Genomic DNA, 22210 nt, shown 5'->3' with positions numbered 1-22210 from the left:
ATACAAATATGCTTTGGCATGTATTTCAGTTCTGTTTGCTACAGTGAATAGAAAAACCTCAAACGAAACTTTAGTAGTGCACTTCTGAGGACATTTCTGTGGGGAAAATGAATCTGAGATGAATTTCATACAAAGTGTAACGTTGTTTGTCGCTTCTTCAAATGCTGTTTACTTCATCTTGAGACTCTTTTCTTGGGAAAAATTTGCAATAAAATATCACGATGATGTGGAAAATAGAATTATACATTAATACGTGGAAGTATGTAAAAGTACCGCAAAATCTGCTTTTTTTTATGTCTTCTGATGGTATTTTCAAGTGAAAATATGTTGTGATTCACTTGGGTTTTAATTAACTCGCCCAGAAGAAGTCTGGCGGAGTTTATAATGAAGTCATCTTTCAAGGATTCCCTCAATAAGTCCTTCTTTCTTGCAGTTCCACTAGATTTTAATTATTTATTTACAATAGACTCGTGAAAATAAATTATTCCACGAAGGTTGATGTGGAATTCTCTTTGGGCTGCGCGAGGTTGAATTTTGGGATGTTTGAGCCGAGCGGAAAGATAAACGAAAAAAGATGAAAAAAAGGCAGAGATTGTCTTGTTCTTTTGTCATTCGCCCTGATGAAGAGAGAGAGAGAGGAAAAGATAAAATATCCGATTGTTTCTGATTTATCTCAGTTGAGTTGATGGTGTTTGTAGATTGAAGAGCGCGCAACTGAAATTGTGAGCGGAAGTGAGATTTATCTGGAATGTTTTCAACTCCATGGATGGATTAATCAAATCTCTCTGAAGGAATATTTGAAGACACACCGAGTCACGAATGCGCGATAAAAGAACCTTAGACTTTTCCGGTGCTCATTTAACCCATTAGGGCGTCTTGCTGTGGTTTTGAGTTTGAATGTCAAATAAATCACCTTCTATTCAGTCGCGGTTGGAATTGAATTTGACGGTTATTTACCACAATTTATCATCACTCTCGGGGAAGAAAGCAAGGATATTAAAATGGGAAAATTCTGTTATTTACTTTTATACTTCTCGTTGAGCTGAATTTTGGCCCCTGTTTGTCTCACACACTCAAGTTTTAAGCAATTCCAGGTATTTCGGCGCGCATCTGCTGATTGAATGAGTTCAAAAATATCTTCTCTCAGACCAAAATGTGAGCAAAAAGAAGCCCCAGACTTGCTGGGCTTTCTCTTTATGGGCAGAAAGAGTGAGAGAGAGAGAGAGAGAAAGATCTTTTGAAAGAGGAAGAGAAAAAAGATCATTGGAAATTTTTGCGTGTTTCGCCTGTCGCTTCAAATACTTCAACCGCATCATCGATGGCTTTTCCCTCGAGGGCGCGCGAGAAACGGCAAAAGCGCGCAGATTTATTCTCAAGAGTCAAGATTTATGGCTTCACTTCCAGGAAAAGATACTTGATCGTTTTTGATTCTTCGCACAACTCCTTCATTTTCTCATTCGCGCTCCCTTGAATTCTTTTCTTTCTGCTTTGCCTTCTGACTCATCTTCACCACTGCGTGCCATTGGCTTCTATGCTGTGGTGTGATCAAAAATATTGAGCCAGAGGTGATCGATTTCTGTGTGTGTCTGGCCAACTGTTCCACCGTCTGATGGTGTGTTTTTCTTTGTGTCTCTGCAGGATCATCCAATTTCCGGACGATAATGAGATCGTAAGTGCGGCCGCGAGGGTGAAAATCTCATGGGGCAACTCTTCAGTGTCCCGGGCAAGCGGAATACAGACGTCGAGAGTGAGCAGCAACGGAAGAAGGGTGGGAATCTGGTGATTTGGGTGCGCATGAGGAGGATGGAGTCGGAGAAGAAGCCCCAGAAGAAGTGCACGTGTCCGTACGAGCGGCCAACGCTGAAGCCCGAAGAGCCAAAGCTGGACGACACCGTGGCGAGCTTTAATAATAACAGCACATCGATCTGTGATACGGCGAGGGAGGATGGACAGCACAGGACTGTGATAAGTGTCATCAACAACAACAACACAACGGTGTCCAACATCACTGATAATGAGGCCAGTATCGTGAATCGACTCACGGGACTCAGTATCGCCAATGGAGCAACGCCGAAGGAGTCCAAGGGCCAGACAGAAGGTATGTTGTATGTCTGATTGTGATAGAAAGTTTAGAGAGTGTTACTTAAGCAATTTGTTCTTAAATGTGTTCAAGTTGTGAAGCGTCTTCTGAGAACTTTTTCCGACACTTTCCCACCAATGTAAAGTGGAAAATTGTGTCTCAATTGATTGTAACACAATTAAATTGAGGATTTGAACATCCGTGAGAACTCTCTGTGAGTGTGAACAATTGAAGATTAAATACAAATGAATGTATGTATATACGCACATTTTGTGGCGTTGCTTAAAGATTTTTTTTTCCTTCATTTTATTATCCATTTCGATCGGGGTTTTGATGTAATTTTTTAATGACATATTCATGCATATCTCTTGGAGTTGTCTCTTTTTGGCCGCTTTATTTGACTGTGTGTGTGTGTGCATGAGTGACAAGGCTTGAGGAGGGACACAAGAAAAAAAGAGCGACACGAATGGCAAAGTGCGGTAAAATTCATTCACAGACACTATTTTTGCTCTATTACGTTATGAATCACGTAATAATCTCTCACTGCGCGAGTGGAGGGGCGAAAATGCCTTCATGTAGAGTCACAAGAGGCGAATGAAAACATTGCGAAAAAAATCGCGTGTTCCGTGTGAATACATCCGGAATGCATGACAAAAAAAAGAAGCAGAAAGAAGATGAGATATGTGTTGTGTGGATAAGAGAATAAATCCACATGGCAATTCATTTGGATTGCATCTCATATATGCACACCAATGAATTTACAATCACTTCTTCCACGAGTTGCTCTCGTTGTTATTATTGCATGAGAAATGGTGGGTTTTGAGGGTAAAAGCGAGGCTTTCCTTTAGTTTTCCACGAAAAATCTATGCTTTATCCTTTTTGATGGGAAAATTGTGGCGTGGAAATATGGAGTAAAAGCAATGCATGAATCTACTTTTTTCTCTCTATTTTTGATCCATCAATTTTTTCCACTGTGTGTTTGCCAGTGAAATTCCCGATAAAAGAGACTTTTAATGTGAATTTAATCCATCAGAAAATACTTCCTCTTCTGCAGATTGTGTCACGAGGTGCGCTTTTTCCTGTTTACTATAATGTTGCGAAATTCTGGGAAAACAGAATTCTGTTGAATGAAAAATCGGAGCTTATCTGGAGCAGTGTGTTTTGTAAATATAGAATGAAAGTGGTAGACCAATGCTTTTTCAGTATTGTCCGCTCAAGCTTTTTTTTTTTGACACACAAAAAACTGGAATTTGAGCCATGTTTTAACAGATTTTTAGATCTTTTCAACGTGATATTCAATATAAAGGCGACTAAAATGCTTTATATCAAGAAGTTTTATCTTTACATTGCTTGTGATGTTGATAAAGAACAACTTTAGTGTGTATTGTGAAGGATTGCGTCATTAATCAATTACAAGTTTTCAATTGATCACAATTTGCCTCTGGGCTAAAATATATAGAGAGAGCGGAAACTGCAACAATACAGCGCTTTTAAGTTGTATGAAATTCTGAGAAGTATTTTTCAGCTGAAATTAACGTGAAAATGGGTAGTAAACAATGGCTTATCATGGAGAGTGTGAGGGTCGGTCTTATCTATCCAGTGTGTTGAATAGATATGAATGACAGGCGTGTGTTGAAGCAATGAAATTGAGTTCTCTTTTCCTGTCTGTTTTCACGCAGATTCGAGAGAATCTTCGCAGTGCGTTAAGAAGTTGCTGTCGACGAGTGGACTGAAGCACAAGCTGTGCAAACTGTGCCGATCGCATAGTTGTTGCTCTAGCATGTGCAAGGATGGCGGCAAGGAGAAGCCGAAGAAGCAGAACTGGAGTCTCAAGTTCAACTGTGCCAAAATGAAGAGTTCCAAAACATCACCGACCGTGGCGACAGAGGAAAAGGTGAGCGTCTTAATAGTGACGGTGTATTAGGAGAGTGGATTTGAATGCTTAGCTGTTGCAGGTTAATGTTTGCACCTGTCGGAAGGCGAAGGAAAGCGCGCCCAGGCCAGTTTCGTCCCCGCCGCTGGTCGGTCAGGAGATTGATGAAGTTCCGGCCGAAGTGGCTCGTCCGTCCTCATCGCCGGCCAGTGCGGCGGCACCCCAGAACGCCTCCAATGTCATCCTGTCCACGCAACACGTGCAGGTGTTTCCTGGACAGTCGGCGGCTGGCGCAGGAGCGCTGCTGTTGCCTGACGCAAGTTTCCAGACGCCCACAACTACCACCACGTCCACATTGCTGCGATCCAACGGCCAGCTGATCCACAGGATTGAGACCACGGCCGTGTACAGCAGCCTCCCGAGCACGCCCGGACCGGCAAATGTTCTGCTGTTCATGAATCACGAGCCGCAACTCCTTGACTTCTCCAGGTACTTCATTCAATGCTCAATTGAGCCATTTTACAATCGGCGTGCGATTTGTTAACCTTTGAAAAGCAATATGAGAGGGTAATTTAGTCGGGGAACTCATCATTAATTCCTCAAGAGTACAGTGGAATGGTTTCTGAAGAGGGTTATTAAAATAGATATTAGAGTTGATGACAATGTCGTGCGACAGTTGATTAAAAATTCAATGATTGCATGCTGTTATGGGAAGGAGTCCCCTTCGAAGAGAGACAATCGTTTTGGGCTGGTAATTGGGCGCAAGAAGAAAACATTGCTGATAACTCGCGGTAATCGACGTAATTCTTTTATCACTTTGTCAATGCGTTATATTGTGTGTGTGTGATTCAGAGTTTTTTCAGCTGAAGCACGCGTCATTATTAAAACACACCCCCGAAATTCGTGGTAAAATTTCATGATTAACGAGCGAGAAATTCATCAATTTCAACAGATGAAATTCAGCGTGTTTCTATGAGTCATTAAGAATGTAAATTTTCTAATTATAAGCAATTCTGGGTCATTGCCTCATGATAAAAAGTGTGAAATTTAACTTGAAAATCAATCCAAAAGTGCCATTTCTTTGGAAATATTGGTTTATTTTTGGCAATGATTCGGAGAATAGTTTTTAACAGTGTCTGTCAATGTTCTTGGAAATGGACACTTTTTTTTTATCTGGATATCGATTGTTTTTGAAAAATCGAACCAGAATTTTTCCAGAAATCCGACACAGAATTTTCTAAATTGATTTTTTCCGCAGGTTCAATCCGGATGACTATCCCACTGAGGATTGCGACGAGCAGGCACGTCTGCAGCGCGAGAGGGAGATCGAGGAAGGCGTCGAGGCGCCGCCAGGCTTCCGTCCGCGCCCTTCTGAGGCCACGCCGACTATCGTGACGCCGCCCGTGTCGAGTCCACCCACGGCGCCGCTGGTGCACTGGCCGGCGCTGGGCTCCGCCACCATCCAGAGCCTGATGCAGGCCAACCGAGGCGCCACGGCGGCCGCCACGCCCAGTTTGTACACGCTGGATGACATCCAGCACCATCAGCTGGCACTGATGCAGCCAGCGCCGCAGCGCGTGCACTCGCAAGTAGACTACATCCACTGTCTGGTGCCGGATCTGCAAAAGATCATCGCCAGGAGCTTCTACTGGTGCAAAATGGATCGCTATCAGGCGGAAAAGTTACTCGAGGGAAAGCCGGAGGGGACTTTTCTGCTGCGCGACTCCGCCCAGGAGGACTTCCTCTTCTCCGTGTCGTTCAGGAAGTACGGCCGGAGTCTCCATGCGCGCATCGAGCAGTTCAACCACACATTCAGGTGAGGAATATTTGATTTGCTTCGGCTTCTCGGAAAAATTATGCAGACATTTTTCCAACCATACAGTTAATATTGGACTTCCAGTGAATTTTACTTTCTCGACCTCAATTTTAAAGTCGGGAATATTGCTACTTTGTAGCTAATTTGAGGGTGTTTTCTGTGGGTAAGAAGAATGTGAATATTTCACGAGTTTCACCGAAGGGAACTCTTTTTCTACCAGGAAAAATCCACACACACACACACATAACTTATACTTTGCTAAAGCGATGAGGAGTTGAAGTCTGAGAATTTTTGATTACTTTTCGCTCTTCAATTCCGTAGAAATTTGATAAGGAATTGAGGATGATGTGGGTGAATTTCTTAGAATGTCTTATCAAATTGTGAGCTTTGAAGATTTCTACTAATGGATCGGTTTGTTTGTGCATTGAAATATCAATGATTTTCTCATAAATAGGAAATAATATCGGGTGAAATATTATGCTATCCAAAAAGCACTTTAGTCAATCGTTCCAGAACGTTAATCTCAAATTAAACTCGCCAATCAATTATAATTTTATCATGATCACTTGCAACTTTAATGTCTTTACAAAATTAAATTCAATTTTTCCCTCTACTAATTCTGGTCTCTTATTCACAAATCATTAACTCTGCGGTCGTTTTGACTTTTTGCAGCTTCGACAGTCACGATCCGAGCGTGTTCACAGCCACGACGGTCACGGGACTGCTTGAGCACTACAAGGATCCCATGTGCGTGATGTTCTTTGAGCCGATGCTGACGCTGCCGCTGAATAGGAACTTCTGCTTCAGTCTGCAGCAATTGTGCAGGGCCACAATTGTGAGCCGCGTTACGTACGATGGTATCAACGAGCTGAATCTGCCCAGCAGCATCAAGGCGTACCTCAAGGAGTATCACTACAAACAGAAGGTGCGCGTGAGGCGCTTCGATGAGTATCCGTATGAGAACGAGGCTTCCTAGGGGCGCGTCCCGCTGCGGCGGCGCGTCCGGGAGCTATTCAACGGCAAGTGGAAGTGAAAGAGAGATGGAGCTAGAGAGGGGATGAGAGAGAGAGTGGGTGGGTAATTCATGAACAATGTCACTTCTGATCAAGGAAACTGAGTATTAAAGCGATCGTGAGGGAGTTTTAAGATGAAGAATGCCCGGCGAATAGCCACGAATTGTATCACAAATTAAATATATTAAAAATGTGGAAATTAGATAATTAGGCAAAGTAGTGTATATTTCAAGAGATAATTTTAACAAGAATTTAGCTAAAAAAAAAAAGTATAAATGTTACTATTTTTATCACTAGAATGGTTAGAAGAGCGCCCCAAATGTGTGCACGAGCGACTGTAGATATCCCTTTACTTCTGTTTACTCAATAGAATCCAGTAGTTTGTAGCAAAAGTAGACAAGGTAAAAAAAACACGTATTTAACGATCATATAAAAATCTTTTAAGAATGGCGTTTAACTGAAGGAAAATCAACAAAAACTATCACAAATATTTAAAACATAGATAAAAAGTAGAGATTTTTTTGTGTAAAATAGGAAATATTTAAATGAGAATGAACCCAATAAAATGTTAAACAATCAATCTGATTATTCTGTGCCTTGCGATGGCGTTTTGGCTTTCTGGACGGCGCCCTCGAGGAAGTTCACAACTTCCGGATCTCTGAGCAGGGAATTTTTCTTCTCGTTGAGAATCATCTGGAGAATCTCAACGGTGCTGCTGATCTTCTCCTCTCGCTCACGCTGCGGCTTCTTCATCTCCGGTGGTTTCTGGTCATCGCCGCTGCCAGCGGGGCGCTTCTTCTTCCCATTGCGGACGCCACTTGTTGCTCCGCCCGTGGAGCCTTTTCGCTTGGGCGGAGAGCATGGAGCCGAAGCCGAGGATTCCGCAGACGACTGCGGATCCTGCTGCAGGCGCCTCTTCACATGCAGATTCAGGCGCTCCTTGATGTTGTCACTCTTGGTATCGCTGGGAAATTGTGGCGGAGTCTCGAGATTTGCCATAACCACACAATTATCTTTAAAACCCCCCAACAAAGTGTTTAATGGACTCTCAGTTATTGATTATTATTTATCAGACATTAAACTATACAGAGAGTTCACTGATAAGTAAAAACATGTGAATTACAGAGGGAAAATGAGGGAAACAGGGGATTTTCAGCTAAGAAAATAAGATACGTCAAAAGCAGCTAAAGTGTGTGACTTTACAATGTTTCATTGCTGTTTCATGTTTCAAGGACTCAGTAATTAATCGTAGGAAAAGTCCAGCAAGCTGGTCCTTATTAACTATGAATTTTCATCTCGATTCATCCTTAATTTCAAGTCAAATGGGTGGGTTGAAACTTTTTTCTCCAAAAATTATCACATTCAAGTCTTGGAGGGGAAGTGGAACATTGTCGCCGCCTAGCGGAATTCCTCAGTCAGCAGATAAGCTTTGAAAGGTGAACAAGTGGCAGAGTTTTATCACTTTTCTGGCCAATTTCCCCGCTAATCTCCCACTTTCTTAGCTGAAAGTCGTGCCTTAGCATCTCAAGAAGACTTTACTGCAGGAGTTGGTCATGGGGGAGCCGAGTGGATTGTCCAATTCCGAGGCCAAGGAGCTCTGCATGACTCCGGATCCGGCAACGAAGGTGAAAAGTCAAGATGCCGGACAATTCTGGTCAGAAGATCCGTGCTAATCGCACTATGTTTCTTCCCTACAGGACTTCCTCTTCCAGCAAACGATGTACAGAATCAAAGACCCAAAGGTCACGTTGCCATTCTACACAGGAGTTCTGGGAATGACACTGCTCACGAAGCTGGACTTCCCCGAGATGAAGTTCACGCTGTATTTCCTCGGGTTGGTATCCCTGTCATCACTTGTGAATCTCTCGAGAGGGCTAAAGAGTATCTTGTGATATAATTTGCAGATACGAGAACGCCAGTGAAGTGCCTCAGAACCAGAGCGAACGCAACCGCTGGGCGCTGAGCCGAAAGGCGACACTGGAGCTGACCCACAATTGGGGCACAGAGACGGATCCTGACCAGAAGTACCACAACGGCAACTCCGATCCTCGCGGATATGGGCACATTGGTGTGCTGGTCCCTGATGTGTACGAGGCTTGCGCCAGATTCGAGAAGATGGGTGTGGAATTCGTGAAGAAGCCGGACGACGGCAAGATGAAGGGACTGGCCTTTATCAAGGATCCCGACGGCTACTGGATTGAGATCTTCAATCCCCACAAGATGCATGGAATATAAGGAAGCCTTCAATTTTTGCAATAAACTTTCTTGTTGGGAAGATGAGAGACTGAAATGCTTTGTGCACCTTTTCTAATGACTCTGTGAAAACATAATGCAAGCTCTATGTCATTTTTAAGTGAATTGGCTAGGTGAAAAAGCAAAAAGATTCACATAAATGAATCGCTTTAAGAGGCCGAAGTTTCGCGGTTTCAGTCTTGGACACCTGTGTTGTGAGCCAGAGCGCGCTGGCATCGCTGGCAATTGGAGTGTCAAATTTGTTCGTGCAGGAGAAGAACACAAAGTCTAGTCAGAGGAAAATGCAATTTTCCCAGTGAGAAAGCAAGTCAATAGTCATCAAAACAGTCACAAAACACAGTTGCAACATGGAGAAGCACACGAGACACAAAAGTGCGGTGAGTAGGCGTGGGAATGAGTGGGAAAAATGGGTAGAAAGTTGGCCCGTGCAATGGCGCCTGCGGGAAAAATCAATAAAAGGAGAGCTGACCATCCGGATGTGTTTTTGCAGGGGGTGAAGAATGAGTGCGTCCAGGTGGTGGTGCGCTGCCGGCCGCTGAGCAACAAGGAGGAGGCGGGCAACTTCCAGAAGGTCGTGGAGGTGTTCCCGGCCAGGGGAGTTGTGGAGATCCAGAACCCCGCCGAGGCCAGCAAGGAGAACCGCAAGATGTTCACCTACGATGCCGTGTACGGGCCGCACGCCACGCAGCAGAACCTGTACGACGAGACGGTGCGGCCGCTGGTGTCGTCTGTGCTGGAGGGCTTTAACTGCTGCGTATTCGCGTACGGGCAGACGGGCACAGGCAAGACGTACACGATGGAGGGCGTGCGAGGCGATCCGGAGGACAAGGGCATCATTCCACGCGCCTTCGAGCAGATCTGGGCGCACATTAATCGTGCGCAGAACATGAACTTCCTCGTGGAGGCGTCGTATCTGGAGATCTACATGGAGGAGTTGCGGGATCTGCTGAAGCCCAGCAATCGCGGTGGTCTGGAGTTGCGTGAGCGCGAGAGCGTGGGTGTGCACGTGCCGAATCTGCACTCGGTGCTGTGCAAGAACGTGGAGGATATGGTGACGGTGATGAATCAGGGCAACAGGAACCGCACAGTCGGCTACACGAACATGAACGAGCACAGTTCGCGCTCTCACGCAATTTTCCTCATCAAGATCGAGATGTGCGAGCTGGATAGCAACACGGTGAAGGTGGGGAAGCTCAATTTGATCGATCTGGCGGGCAGCGAGCGCCAGTCTAAGACGGGCGCCACGGCGGAGCGCCTCAAGGAGGCTAGCAAGATCAATCGCGCCCTTTCGTCGCTGGGCAATGTGATCTCCGCCCTGGCGGAGAACTCGCCGCACATTCCCTACCGCGACTCGAAGCTCACGCGGCTGCTGCAGGACTCGCTGGGCGGCAACAGCAAGACCATCATGATCGCCAACATAGGGCCGAGCGAGTACAACTACAACGAGACGCTGACGACGCTGCGCTACGCCAGCCGCGCCAAGACCATCCAGAACAAGCCGGTGAAGAACGAGGATCCACAGGACGCGAAGCTCAAGGAGTACCAGGACGAGATACAGCGCCTCAGGCAGCTGATTGAGGAACGCCAGAAGCGCGAGGGCAGTCTGTCAAGGCGCCGGCAGAAGCGGAAGCAGGGCAGATTTGAGTACCATAAGGGGGCAGAGGAAGAGGAGGCCGAGGAGGAGGAGGAGTACGCCAGCGGCGAGGAGAACAGCAAAGACAACGATCTGCTGCAGATGGCCGACAAGGAGTCCAAGGAGAAACTCTTGGTGAGTCCAAACAACGTCCCTATTAATCTTCTAGCCGATTGAGATAAATGTGTTTGCGAATCTTTTTGCAGCGCGAGCGCGAGATCACGGAGCAGCTGGCCAGCAAGCTGCAGGAGCTGGAGGGGCAGCTGGTGCGCGGCGGCCGAAATATCTTGGACACGTACACGGAGCGCCAGCTGGAACTGGAACGGAAACTGTCTGAGATTGCGGAGCGCAAGAAGCGCGAGGTGGAGATGCAGCAGCAGCTGGAGTTGCAGGAGGAGACAACGCTGGAGATACGCGAGACGGTGACGTCGTTGCAGCAGGAGGTGGACGTGAAGACGCGCAAGTTGAAGAAGTGCTATGCCAAGTGGGTGACACTGAAGCAGGAGCTGGTGGACACGCGCGAGGAGCATAATCGCGACCGGCGCGAGCTGGAGATGACGCAGAATGAGTTGATCAAGGAGCTGAAGCGACTGCTGCTCATCATTGACAACTTCGTGCCGGCCGAGGTGAAATCCAGGCTCACGACGCAGGCGCGCTACGATGAGGAGCAGGAGGAGTGGAATCTCTGTCCCACCATCGCAGCGGATGGGCAGCTGAGGCGACCGGTGGCGCAGCCGGCGAGGCGGCGTCCGGTGTCGGAGTTCGCGCTGCAGCAGATCCGACGCGGGGGCGGCGAGATGCTGCGCTACCGTGGCGAGAATATCCTGTCGCACGAGCTGGACATGCCACTGCGCACGACATTTGAGTACAGGAATCCCAAGGTGTCGGCGTCGCTGCAGGCTGTGCTGGCCGAGGCAATGCAGACGGAGGGTGACCTGGACATTAGCGATCAGCAGCAGAACTACACAAGCCAAGTGAAGTCACGCCTCGATAAGATCATCAATCGCAATGTGAACAATCCCGAGCCGGCGCCATCGGCCTCCAGGGCGCGCTCCTCGCGCCCTGAGACGGCCGCGGGGCGCTCGCTGAGCGCCAAGAGGTCCACGTCGGCGTACCCAAAGGCCAGAGGACTGATTCCCAAGTAGAGCAATTCCCACTCATTCTCCCGTTCGTTGGACTCTCTCCGCGCGCGCATTTCAACATCGCGCAGAGGTGATTTTTACGAGGCTAATTTATGGAGTACTTAATACTTCTTTTTCTATATTTTTGCCCCCCTTGTTTAAGAGACTTTATTTATTTTGTTATATCTATCTATTTAATCTTGCAAGGTAATTTAACTGGAAACAGTGAGAAAGGAAATTGTGTGAAAGTTTACCAATAAATATGCTTCACAAGATAACAGAAATCACATAAATCATCTTTCTCGTCAAATTGATGGATTTATTATGAATATTTAACAGCGATTAAGAGGTAAATCTTATTGACGAATGGCGAAAAATTGTCCATTAATTCCTTGATTGGCGTCTCTGAAGTGCCAGAACTCTGACGACGCGTGCTAAACATCAAGCACGACTTTAATCTTAAACATTTTTTTTCTGGGAAATTGCCAATATTACGATCGTGACAGAGTTATGAAGTTTAATAACTCAATTTCATGACTTTGGCAAAATAATTTCTGATAAAAACTACAACTCTTGAGTTAATTTCCATTCTGAGACATTCTCTTTTCACTTGTGCAATGAAGAGTATTTTCCATACGGTTTTTCTGGCACTTCTGAGTCTCACTTTGGCTCAGGAGGAGTTGATGAAATGCACGGAATCGCGAAGAGCTTTTGCCAATCCTAAAGATTGTACGACGTAAGTGGCGTTCAATGGTGTTACAAATGGAATTTATTGAAGCACAATATTTCATCATTTCTCAGATATTACGAGTGTTCTCTTGACGAACCGGAGGAGCCCAAACTGAAACATTGCGTTCCTGGAAAGGTTTTCAATCCCGAGAGAAATTTGTGTGATCAGCGTGAAAATGTTGATCTTCACGCTTGCACTGATCCTCAGTTGACCACAACAGAAGCTGCTATGAAGTCGGAAAAGTCGGAGAATCACAGTGCAGAACCCGAAGGGAGTCAGGAAGCGACTCAAGCGGCTGCAGAGCCACAACACGCTCCTCCTGAAACAACAACAACAACAACCACCAAAAGACCAAATGAATCCACCAGACACACTAACTATCCTGGAAACCAAGGAAATCACCGAAGACGTGATGGTGTGATAGGAAATATGGCGAACGTAGTGAGAAAGTCATATGGTTTATTAGGGAACATTGCAAACGGTTTCTTCTCACTCTTCTAACAAAACCCAAAATCGAATAAATTCCTTTTGAACTTGAACTTAAAGTTAAAAAAAAATCGAGACTCTTAATCCTCTCTCAGTGTTCAGAAGATTCCCGGGAAGAGAGCTCGCCTCTGTCTCGGATAGTCTGGGAAGGTTTCCCTGTACCAGATGTGCGTCAAGTGCGCCACTTGCGCCTGATTCGCGATCACCCAGATGCAGACCAGCAGCCACGCCGTGTTGCCCAGCATGAGGGGCGCCAGCGAAGCGTACATCAGGCACTCGAACATCATGTGCGGCGAGGAGACGATGTCGAAGAATCCACCGCTGGGCATCAAGTGCTTCTCTGTCACCACATTTCCCTTGGCGTCCATCCGAAGGCGCGCCAGGATTACATTTGAGCGCCACTGTTGCCACCATGCGAAGGCAAACGCGCCACCGGCCAGCCAGAGGCGCCAGGAGAGCTGATCGCGCGTCACGGTGCTCGCGGACGCCGTGACGAAGCCCTGCGCATGGCCCAGGATGACCACGAGGGCGCCGAAGTAGTGCACGTAGCCCACGAGGTAGTGTGCAATGTTGATGCGACTGGAGCGCGAGAAGATCTGCAGGAAGTGCGTCTCCCAGAAGCGGCGGCTGCACTGAGCAAACAGGCATACAGTGGCCAGGAGCGTCTCGAGGGCATTGCCTGGTGGGAAGCGGAAAAAGTGAGAAAACCTCTTTTGAAAGATACTTACATTGATTACACTTCATGTAATCAATGATCAATCGTCATGTCTCATTTAGTAACAAACTGATAAATTAAATTCCATAATGCATATTTGCATATTGCGGGGCGTCCGCGGAAATATCCTTGGATATATCGATCTTAGAAATTCTCAGTGCTCTATATTCTTATGTGCAAGGTCAACTTTAGTGCAAGTTTATGTGAATAAATGGAATAAATTACGCAATTTGTGCTCTTTTTCTGTCGTAATACCCGTAATACCCCAAAATGTGGTTAAATTTTACCAAATTGTCATCAATTCTTGCGCACACGATCTATTGTCTACGCCAAAGTGTAGAAAATCTGCACAATTCTGCAAATGTTTCGTGGGGGAAAACTCACTCTTCTCGGTTCTCCTCTTGCCGCAGAGCAAGTCCAGGAAGGCGATGACCGCCTCTGGCGCTGGCTTCCCGGCCACGCAGGTGCGCAGCACGAGATAGAGAGCGGCCGCCGACCAGAGCAGGGCGAAGACGTAGAAGTGGCGGAAGGAGGATTTGGGCACTTCCAGACGCGCCACCAGCGCATTGCGACCCTCCTTGAGCGAGTGCTTCCCATAGCGGAAGGACTGCGCCAGGAAGGCGGGCAGATGAGGCTCCACGGCGCCAATCAGCAGGCCAGCGATTGTTACGGCGGCGATCATGCTGAGGAACAGCATCTCCATGTGGCTGAAGAACACCATCTTGTGCGACCGTTTGTTCGAGAAGACCGCGCGACAACTGATCGCATTCACCGTTGAAGCACTTTCTTCTCATCAGTCCCACTCTTCTTGCCATCAAGCCGAATGCTTGACCCAATTGATCTCAACACAGGTGCAAATGAGCGCACAAGTCCTGAGGTTGAGGACAAAAATGCAGTCTTTGGGCTTTGGGAAGAAGTCCTTCTTGAGGAAATTAATCTCCAAGATCATATTGCTAGAGATTCTCAGCAAATTCGTAAAGAGAAAGTTCAAATCATGACGAATTGAGTGCGTTATTGATCTTTCTTTGCTCTTTACTTTCACTTGCACAACTCAATTGTTTAGAAATAAGCGCTGGCTTCTCGAGAAACTCTCAAGACGCCCCACTATTTCTCGACGCCCAGCAATTTCTCCTCCACCGAACAGCAATATAATTTCTCATGCAAAACAGTTAAAGAAAAGACACTCAGCTGGACGAGAAACTAGTTTATTCCTCGGGAAATTCCCTGCTCAGCGGTGGAAATGTTATCACAAGAACCCGTGGAACTCACTTGAAGAGGAAACTGCGGAGAAAAGAATTGTCAGATCTCTCAGAATTAACAGAGAAACTGCATTCCACTCACCTGTAAGGATAGCCCTGAGCCTTGCTCCTGAACACAGACAGGATGAGAGAGAAGAAGACGGCGACGAGGAATAGCCCGACGATGGCCATAATCCGTCCCTTGCGCGCGTCCGTGCTGCTGCCAGCCTCCGTGAGCAGGATCATCCCGGCCACGATCATGGCGTTGAGGAACATGACGATGTACGTCTCGATCACGAGCTGCCCCTGTGATGAGCCATGAATGTAGGACACGCCGCCGTTCTGGCTCTTGTGCACGAACGGCGGACTGCGGATGTGATTCCACATCTGGCCGCTGACCATCGCAAAGCAGAAGATGACGGCGATGAAGCCCCACATCTGCTTGTTGGCCAGGAAATCGAGGTTGTTGCGCCGCAGATAGAGGAAGCCGCCCACGAGGCCGAACAGCATCACGGCCGCCACGGTGCCGGAGTAGTTGGGCGGCCGGAACACGCGGATCTGCACGTCCGTGCGCTCCTGGATCCACTTGGCGATCACCTCGGCGGAGAAGCCGACGCGCTGGATGTCCATGGTGTCGCTGCCCTTGGGCTTCCCCTTGGCGGGGAAGTGCATGAACACGGGCGCCGTGTTCAGACGCATCATCTGAAACACACTGGAGCCCTCGTCGAAGTCTACCATGGCGAAGAACAGCCGGTTGCTGTACACGGGCGAGAATCTGAACGAGTTGGCCACGATGGTGAATTCCTCGTGCGCGTGTCGGCAGATCACGCACTGCCTGGACGGCGACAGCGCGGTGAACATCACCACCATCGAGTAGTTCCGCGGCGGCGTCTTTACGAAGTCCTTGAACGTCTGCCCGTTCAGGCGCAACACGGTCTTCTTCGCCGACATATCCAGCAGCTGCTGCACCTTATCCGCCAACCCGGAGCCCTGCAAAAGCGCCCCTCCGCAATCAGTGACGTGTCCAAAAACATCCACCACCCTAAAAGACACTCTCTCTCACCGCTTTCGAGCGACTCTGGGCGCCAGATTCGGGCAGCAGGACGACGCAGAGCGTCAATAGGAGTCCCACAGTAGCCAAGGCACGCATCTTTGGGATCTCCAAGGGGATTTCGCAGCTAAAACTGAGATTTTCACGCCGGGAACGTTTCCCGGTGACAGCACTAAAGCCCAGCAGTCCTTTACCTTCGCACTCACATCGCCACGCGTTGGCCGAAATGCGGCAGTTCATTGTTTCGTGAAACCTTGCAGAAATGTTTCATGGACGATGCGCGCCAAACCCACATTTTCAAAATGATTTTATCGTTTGCATAGAAGTTTTTTATTGAACAAGAAATTCACTCTTTACAATTATACGTCGCGCAGTTTGTCCTCAATATCTGTGACTCTGCACTTGATCTCTGGTGAGCTGTCGCGCCTGAACAGCTCCACAGTGGCCACAAAGTGCTCCTTGATGAGTCCCAGCGTGGCCGCGTCGTTACTCTTCTTCAGACGATTGATCAGAATAAGCAGGATGTTAAGCGCCTCTTTCTTTAGGCCCGTGTGGGGAATCTCCGCCACTTGGCTCGAGCACTTCAGCACGATCCTGCAGATGGTGTCCACTGTGTCACCCTCCGAATCCACTCTGGCCTTTTTCACCGCATTATCAATCTCCATTGGCTCCTCTGTGGGCGGCTCGAGAATCTTCAGGCGCTCCACAAATCGCCCAAGCGCCGCCAGAAGACTCACCTGCACAGGCCGCGTGTTCCTGCCCAAGCACTCGACGCACTTCTGCGCAAACATCACTTGATACTTCTGCTGTGTCTCCAGAGAATTCACTGGCCAGGCTTTTCCCAGAGTCTCGCACACACTCTCCTTCAGCGCAATGTTCACCTGCAGCGCCTTGTTGCGCTCTTCAGCCGAGATTGTCTCCTCCTCAGACGCCAGCGATGTGTTCTCCAAGATGTTCCACACCATGTTGTAAACCTCCTCAAATCTATCCATCTTCAGGGCGTCCAGGATGCTGCCCAATGCCTTCAAACTGTGCGTCCTGTACATCGGCTCCTCTTTCCGGCACTCTCGCATCACGGCGTCCACAGCCAGTGTGCTCAGCTCTCCGGAATCTTCCTCCAGATGTGCACAGAGATTCTCAAGAGCCTCCAGCAGTTTCTCCTTCCCCTGGAACGTCCGTCCCGCCAGCCCTGCCACCACGGCCCTGATCAGCGTCTCTCTGTCGCCAGCACTCAAGGACTTGCCCAGTTGCTTCGCCAGCGTCTTGATGGCATTCCCACTTTGCGACTTCAGTGTCCAGGAGGAGTCACCCAGGAACTTGAGAAGATTCGGCATTATGCTGTCCAGATACATGCGAATCCCCGACTCGCCTGGACACACGTCATTCCACAGATCCTTCCACACCTCACTCACTGCCTTGTCCGTCTCGTCGTGCATCGCGAAGAAGATCAGCGGTAGTGCCTGTCCTCCATAGTCCTTCAGCGTGTCCGGATAGCGCTTGTTGATGGACTGCAGGACGCTGGGCACGGCCTGGCATTTGTACGACTGGCGGTCGTTGTAGAAGTCATTCAGCTTCGTGAACAGCTTCACGAGACTAGCCTCCCGAAGGATGCCAGACAAGTGGCCGATGGCGCTGGCGAAGTACTTCCGCACAGTGAGATTCCGATCCGCAATACCATGATAGCAGGCACTCAGGTATTTCCCCGATAGCGGTGTCATTTCCTGGCCCAGACGCACGGAAATCTGCCAGAAAGAGAGAGAGAAAATGTAAGAAAATGCCCTGGAAAATGCGTCTTTCAAGACTCACTTGACAAATGAAGTGCGCACAGGCAATCTTTGTGCCCAGATTCACGCTCGTCTTGATGAGATCCACAATCCCAGGCGTGATCTTCTCCAGTGTCTCCACATCAATGTACCGAATACACTTCCCCAGAGCGACCATCGTGTGGTGCTGCTTCGCCACTTCAGCCCTCATCGAGTCCACAACTTCCTGCACATCAGACTGATCGCCGTATCGCGTAGACATGTAGCTCAGCTTGTCGATCTCCACTTCGCCGGTGGCCTGCAGCAGGCAAGGCACCAGCAGTGGCAGATGAGGTGCAATGGAGTCTCCTGCGGTGTCAATGATCTCGCTTAGGGTGCGAATGGAGATCTTCCGCACTTCCGGCACCACATTCGTGATGCCCTTCTCGAGGAACAGCGGCAGAATGCTCTTCACCACGCGCACGCCACTCTTCCCATGTCCGGCGGATGACGCTACAATGCACGCCTTACTGAGCACCGAAGCTGTGCCTTCGGCAGCCAGTCTTGTGCCCTCATGAATGTCATCCATCACCCTAAACAGCTGACTCCACAACTCCACCAGCTCCACCTCCGTCTCACCCTCGCGCAGCTTCAGATACCCGGGCAGCTTGATGAGATCCCTGGCGGCGAGACAACATGACATCCTCGTGCGCCACTCGTGATTCGTGAGATGCTGCGTGATCTCTTGCAGAATTTCCCAGTAGAACTGCTCCACAATCTCCTTAGGATTGGACACCAGAGAATTCCAGATGCTCACCATCGAGTTCTGTATCTTGGGTGTCGGATCGTACTTGTAGCGAAACAGTCTGGGCACTATCTTCCCGAGGAATGGCTGCATCTCACCCTTCGCCACGCCAGCGATGGACTTCAGCCCAAAAGCTGCGCCCAATTTGCTGTTCCACGTGGCATTATGATTGGCCAGCTGCATGAACTGATAGATGAGATCGGGCTTGTTGAGGTCCGACGCCAGTGAGCAAAGTTCACGATAAGTGGTGATGTTCTCGCCACCAGGCGTCTTTCCCATCACGCCCTCCTCGAAGATCTTCGACTCTCCGGTCACTTGCATCATCTGCCGACGGCCGCCGGTGAGTTGCTGCAGCAATTCAGTGGCCAACACCTGCTGATCAGTGTCACTGGACAGGGAGAAGATCTCTCCGAGCCCCCGCGAAGCCACATCCTGCACGAGTTCATTGTTCTCCGACAGCAGCTCAGTGAATGCCATCTGGAGGACTTCTCGGTTCTCCCGCACGATGCTGCCTGGGCAGGATTTCACTGTGGCCAGCAACCACACAGTGACAGCTTGTCGCGAAGACGGATGCAGTTCAGCCACCAGGCCTATCAACTCCTTCAGCAGCCACTTGACCAGCTCCTCATCTCCCACCACCTCGTCTGTGTCCATCTTCATGCTGTCCTGCTTGAACACATCCACTTCCTGGCGTCCCACAATCTGCCCAATTGCTTGGCCGATGGCAATGTGCAGAGCCGGATCCTTCGTCAGCTTGTTGAGATGGAGAAACTCCTGTAAGATCCTCCGGGCGTAGAACGCCGAATCTCCGCGCGAGAGACTGGCCAGGCAAGAGCACACCTCCTCTCGCAGCTTCTGCTTCACGCTGTTGCTCTTCAAGATGCCCATCAGTGTATTGAGGAGCTTCTGCTTGGACCCCTCCACTTCCTCTTCAGCTTCTCCGGGCAGCGGCAATTCAGTAACACCACCGATGAAGGACAGCCCGCGAACAGCGGCTGAAATTATCATCGGATGGCTGTCCAGGAGGGACTTCATCAGCACCATCACGGCCGTCTTCAGCGTCTCCCACTGCAGAATGTCCGGCTGCTTCAGGAAGTCAATCCTCTTGTGGATTCCATAAGCAGCAGCCAAGAGACTGCCGTGTTGCCCCTCGAGACTCTTATTGGACGCATTCAGCAAGTTCTGCACCTCCTCATCGAATGTCGCCTTGTCGTAATTGAAGGCAATCAGGATGCCATAGAGTTGTCCCACAATTGTTCTCGTGTCCTCCGTGACGTCTTTCAGTGAGCTGGCTAACAGTGGCATCAGCTCGGCGCTTTCACTGCAGAGAATGTCCGGAGCCGCGTGAAGGAGATCAAAGAGACAGCACAGCGGCGCAAATCCCCTCTGGACAGTGACGAGCTGTCTTATCAGGGAGATGTACATCTTGATGCCTTGCGAAGCCTTCGAGTTGCCCAGAATGTAGGATCTCAGTGGCGCAGGATTGAAGTGTGCACTCGGCGGGGTAGTGTAGCCAGCTGAAGTCCACAGGCATGCCCTCAAGTAGTCCAGAACCTCTGCAAAAGTCTCCACATCGAAGGGCAGCACATTCTTCCCGGACACGAATCTCTGATTGGCATTCTCCTGCCTCTTGCTGGCCATTTCGGCACAATGCAGTGCCATTTCATTAAACTGCGGCAGGATCACTGAACTCTCGCCGGCGTCCTTCGCACTCACACACTTTAGCCGACTGTAGTCGATGTTGTCCTTCTTCGGCGAGCCGTACAGATGGATGAAGATGCTCTCCCTGAGCGAGGCTCTGTTGCCGGCAATCAGCAGCAGAAGATATCGCGCTGTGACTTGCTGAGGTGGGAAGCAAGTGGTGAGGAAGGCCACACAGACACTCTGGACAATTGTGCTTTGCGATTCCGAGTGTTGAGCAATGAGAGCCAGCAAGAGAGTGTGATTCCCCGGATCGCCGGCTTCATGGCGCCAACTAAAGGCCGGCGCCATGGCCACGAGAGCCTCCCGGAGGTTCGCCTGGATCTCCGTGGGTGCCTTGCCTAGTGTCGTAAAGTACGTCACCACCAGCTCCAAGTCCTTATTCACAATCTCTGGGCAAATGCCCACGAGGACCGACATGGCGGAATAGGCGGCGTTCTGCACGTCAAAAGGCTCCGCCGTCGCACTGACCAGCTTCCCAATTCCCGTGGCGATCACCTTTGACACCTTCCTGATCAGCTCCGGATTGCCGTCCTTTATCAAGTTCTCGCAGAACTGCAGCGCGAGCACTTTGCACCGCTGATTGGTTTGCTCGCCGAACAGCGCCTCGAAGATCACCTGAATCCCCTTCACCGTATCAATTCCCCTGCCACGGCACTTCAGCAGGTACTGCAGCAGCTTCTGACGCACTCGCACGTTGCAAGGCGAGGACTTCTTGTCCGGAATCTTGGCGCCATTGCCCGAGAAGAGTGTGTAGAGGGGCGCCGAGACGCTCGGATTGGTCCAATCCATGGAAATACAGATCTTACTGAGCTCAGCTATGGCCGGCGTGGCCACACTAAAGCGCGTGTCCGCCGAGGCAACAATTAGCGGCACGACCGCATCCTCGGGTGCCAGCAAGTCACTGGAGAAGAATTTCACCAATCCCGTTTTGTGCGCCTCCAGTTCTTCAGTGCGCCACTGATTGCCTGAGATCCGTCGGAAAGCGTACGCACTCATGCCAGCCGGCACTTCGCTCTCCTGCGTGATGCCGTAGGGGAAGAGCAAGACGTCCTGCAGGAACGAGATCAGCTGACACTTCACAGCTTCTTGCGAAAGCAACTCCTGCACCTCCTGCCTCTCTTTCGTGCCCTCCGGCAGCTTTATCTCGCCCAGGAGGGGCACGATGAGCGCCAATATCTTATCCTGATGCACCTCCGGCTTCCCAGACAGCGCCATCAGCAACTGAGGTGTAAGCCGAGACTTCACATCCGCCGGCAATCGCGGAAAGCCCATCGTGATGTAAATGATGGCGAAGTTCATTGCAAACGACGAGTCCGTGCTTTGGTACTGCGACAGGATGTCCTGCACCGGAATCTGGATCAACGGTCGCGTCTTCAGGCGCTTGTTGATGTGCGTCAGCACCTCCATGACCTTCGACAGAAGGAATTTGTGTGAAGAAAGTGTTGTCTGTTTTGCTGCAATTACTGCAAACTCACCTTCAGACGCACGCTTTCCTCAGGTGAAACTATTTTCAGCAAAACTGGCGCCAGGAATTTACTCACGGCATTCTCCAACTGCTCATCTGTATCTGCACACGCTAATCTCAAGAGAACGCGTTCCAGGAGTGCAATTTCATCGCTGTTTGAACCCATTTTGCACAGAAAACACAATTGTCGCGGCAGCCACTCAACACCTTTTAAATTAGACAATGGTGTTAAATTACACGAAGGCTTGTATGTAACAAAAGGGGCAGAAATTGAACATTTTATACACAAATACCTGTTCTCTGTCCAATCAATCATTTACGAACTTAGCACACATTGAGAATTGTTTCAAAATTGCGAAGAATGCTGATTATTTCACTTCGAACAACCACTAAATTCATGGTATTTTTTACGCCGCCATGACAGTGCTGGCATGGCAGAAAGGGAGGGGAAACGCGTGTCCCAATGAATCAGCTGTTTTGATCCG

General features: G+C 49.1%; 8 protein-coding genes across 12 annotated transcripts in view; 4 read left to right on the top strand and 4 right to left on the bottom strand.

Moving 5' to 3' along the window:
- LOC132256355 (suppressor of cytokine signaling 5) overlaps positions 1-7367 on the top strand; it is a 29345-nt gene extending 21978 nt beyond the window's left edge. For 2 of the 4 annotated variants that reach the window (XM_059752711.1, XM_059752712.1), the window contains 5 exons: positions 1639-2098; positions 3760-3974; positions 4027-4442; positions 5212-5769; positions 6442-7367. In XM_059752711.1, coding sequence (XP_059608694.1) covers positions 1699-2098; positions 3760-3974; positions 4027-4442; positions 5212-5769; positions 6442-6745 — 1893 coding nt within the window. In that variant the 5' untranslated portion in view covers positions 1639-1698 and the 3' untranslated portion in view covers positions 6746-7367. Of the gene's footprint in view, positions 1-1445; positions 1566-1638; positions 2099-3759; positions 3975-4026; positions 4443-5211; positions 5770-6441 lie in introns of those variants that run through there. The other 2 variants (XM_059752714.1, XM_059752715.1) reach the window with 2 other exon arrangements.
- Positions 7360-7972, bottom strand: LOC132256358 (uncharacterized). The gene has a single exon (XM_059752718.1). It carries the CDS (start codon positions 7779-7781, stop codon positions 7368-7370), a length of 414 nt encoding a protein of 137 aa, XP_059608701.1. The 5' UTR covers positions 7782-7972; the 3' UTR covers positions 7360-7367.
- A 218-nt stretch (positions 7973-8190) lies between these two features.
- On the top strand, positions 8191-9072 carry LOC132265873 (lactoylglutathione lyase). The gene is made up of 3 exons (XM_059766660.1): positions 8191-8407; positions 8480-8616; positions 8687-9072. The coding sequence occupies exons 1-3, from the start codon at positions 8336-8338 to the stop codon at positions 9015-9017; spliced, it is 540 nt and encodes a 179-aa protein (XP_059622643.1). The 5' UTR covers positions 8191-8335; the 3' UTR covers positions 9018-9072.
- A 157-nt stretch (positions 9073-9229) lies between these two features.
- Positions 9230-12072, top strand: LOC132255709 (kinesin-like protein Klp68D). The gene is made up of 3 exons (XM_059751831.1): positions 9230-9412; positions 9526-10803; positions 10875-12072. The coding sequence occupies exons 1-3, from the start codon at positions 9383-9385 to the stop codon at positions 11811-11813; spliced, it is 2247 nt and encodes a 748-aa protein (XP_059607814.1). The 5' UTR covers positions 9230-9382; the 3' UTR covers positions 11814-12072.
- Positions 12073-12361: 289 nt separating this feature from the next.
- LOC132256587 (uncharacterized) lies at positions 12362-13059 on the top strand. Its single transcript, XM_059753084.1, has 2 exons — positions 12362-12525; positions 12591-13059. Exons 1-2 carry the CDS (start codon positions 12407-12409, stop codon positions 13018-13020), a joined length of 549 nt encoding a protein of 182 aa, XP_059609067.1. The 5' UTR covers positions 12362-12406; the 3' UTR covers positions 13021-13059.
- A 13-nt stretch (positions 13060-13072) lies between these two features.
- On the bottom strand, positions 13073-14441 carry LOC132265817 (polyprenol reductase). Its single transcript, XM_059766599.1, has 2 exons — positions 14105-14441; positions 13073-13684 (listed from the first exon to the last, which is right to left on the bottom strand). The coding sequence occupies exons 1-2, from the start codon at positions 14439-14441 to the stop codon at positions 13104-13106; spliced, it is 918 nt and encodes a 305-aa protein (XP_059622582.1). The 3' UTR covers positions 13073-13103.
- Positions 14442-14909: 468 nt separating this feature from the next.
- Positions 14910-16193, bottom strand: LOC132265994 (tumor suppressor candidate 3). Its single transcript, XM_059766809.1, has 3 exons — positions 16022-16193; positions 15062-15948; positions 14910-15001 (listed from the first exon to the last, which is right to left on the bottom strand). Exons 1-3 carry the CDS (start codon positions 16106-16108, stop codon positions 14986-14988), a joined length of 990 nt encoding a protein of 329 aa, XP_059622792.1. The 5' UTR covers positions 16109-16193; the 3' UTR covers positions 14910-14985.
- Positions 16194-16326: 133 nt separating this feature from the next.
- LOC132256584 (proteasome-associated protein ECM29 homolog) lies at positions 16327-22180 on the bottom strand. Of its 2 annotated transcripts, XM_059753080.1 has the most exons (4): positions 22019-22180; positions 21736-21932; positions 17816-21670; positions 16327-17751 (listed from the first exon to the last, which is right to left on the bottom strand). In XM_059753080.1, exons 2-4 carry the CDS (start codon positions 21889-21891, stop codon positions 16369-16371), a joined length of 5394 nt encoding a protein of 1797 aa, XP_059609063.1. In that variant the 5' UTR covers positions 21892-21932; positions 22019-22180; the 3' UTR covers positions 16327-16368. The 2 variants fall into 2 exon arrangements, with proteins under 2 accessions (XP_059609063.1, XP_059609064.1); XM_059753081.1 differs by lacking the exon at positions 22019-22180 and having other exon boundaries at positions 21736-21943.
- Positions 22181-22210: the final 30 nt, after the last annotated feature.

Source organism: Phlebotomus argentipes, unplaced genomic scaffold, assembly GCF_947086385.1.
Source record: "Phlebotomus argentipes unplaced genomic scaffold, Phlebotomus argentipes genome assembly contig_5, whole genome shotgun sequence".
In the NCBI taxonomy this organism is placed as follows: domain Eukaryota; kingdom Metazoa; phylum Arthropoda; class Insecta; order Diptera; family Psychodidae; genus Phlebotomus; species Phlebotomus argentipes.
Note: the sequence above shows the minus strand (reverse complement) of the source record. Positions and strands in the feature narration are given on the sequence as shown.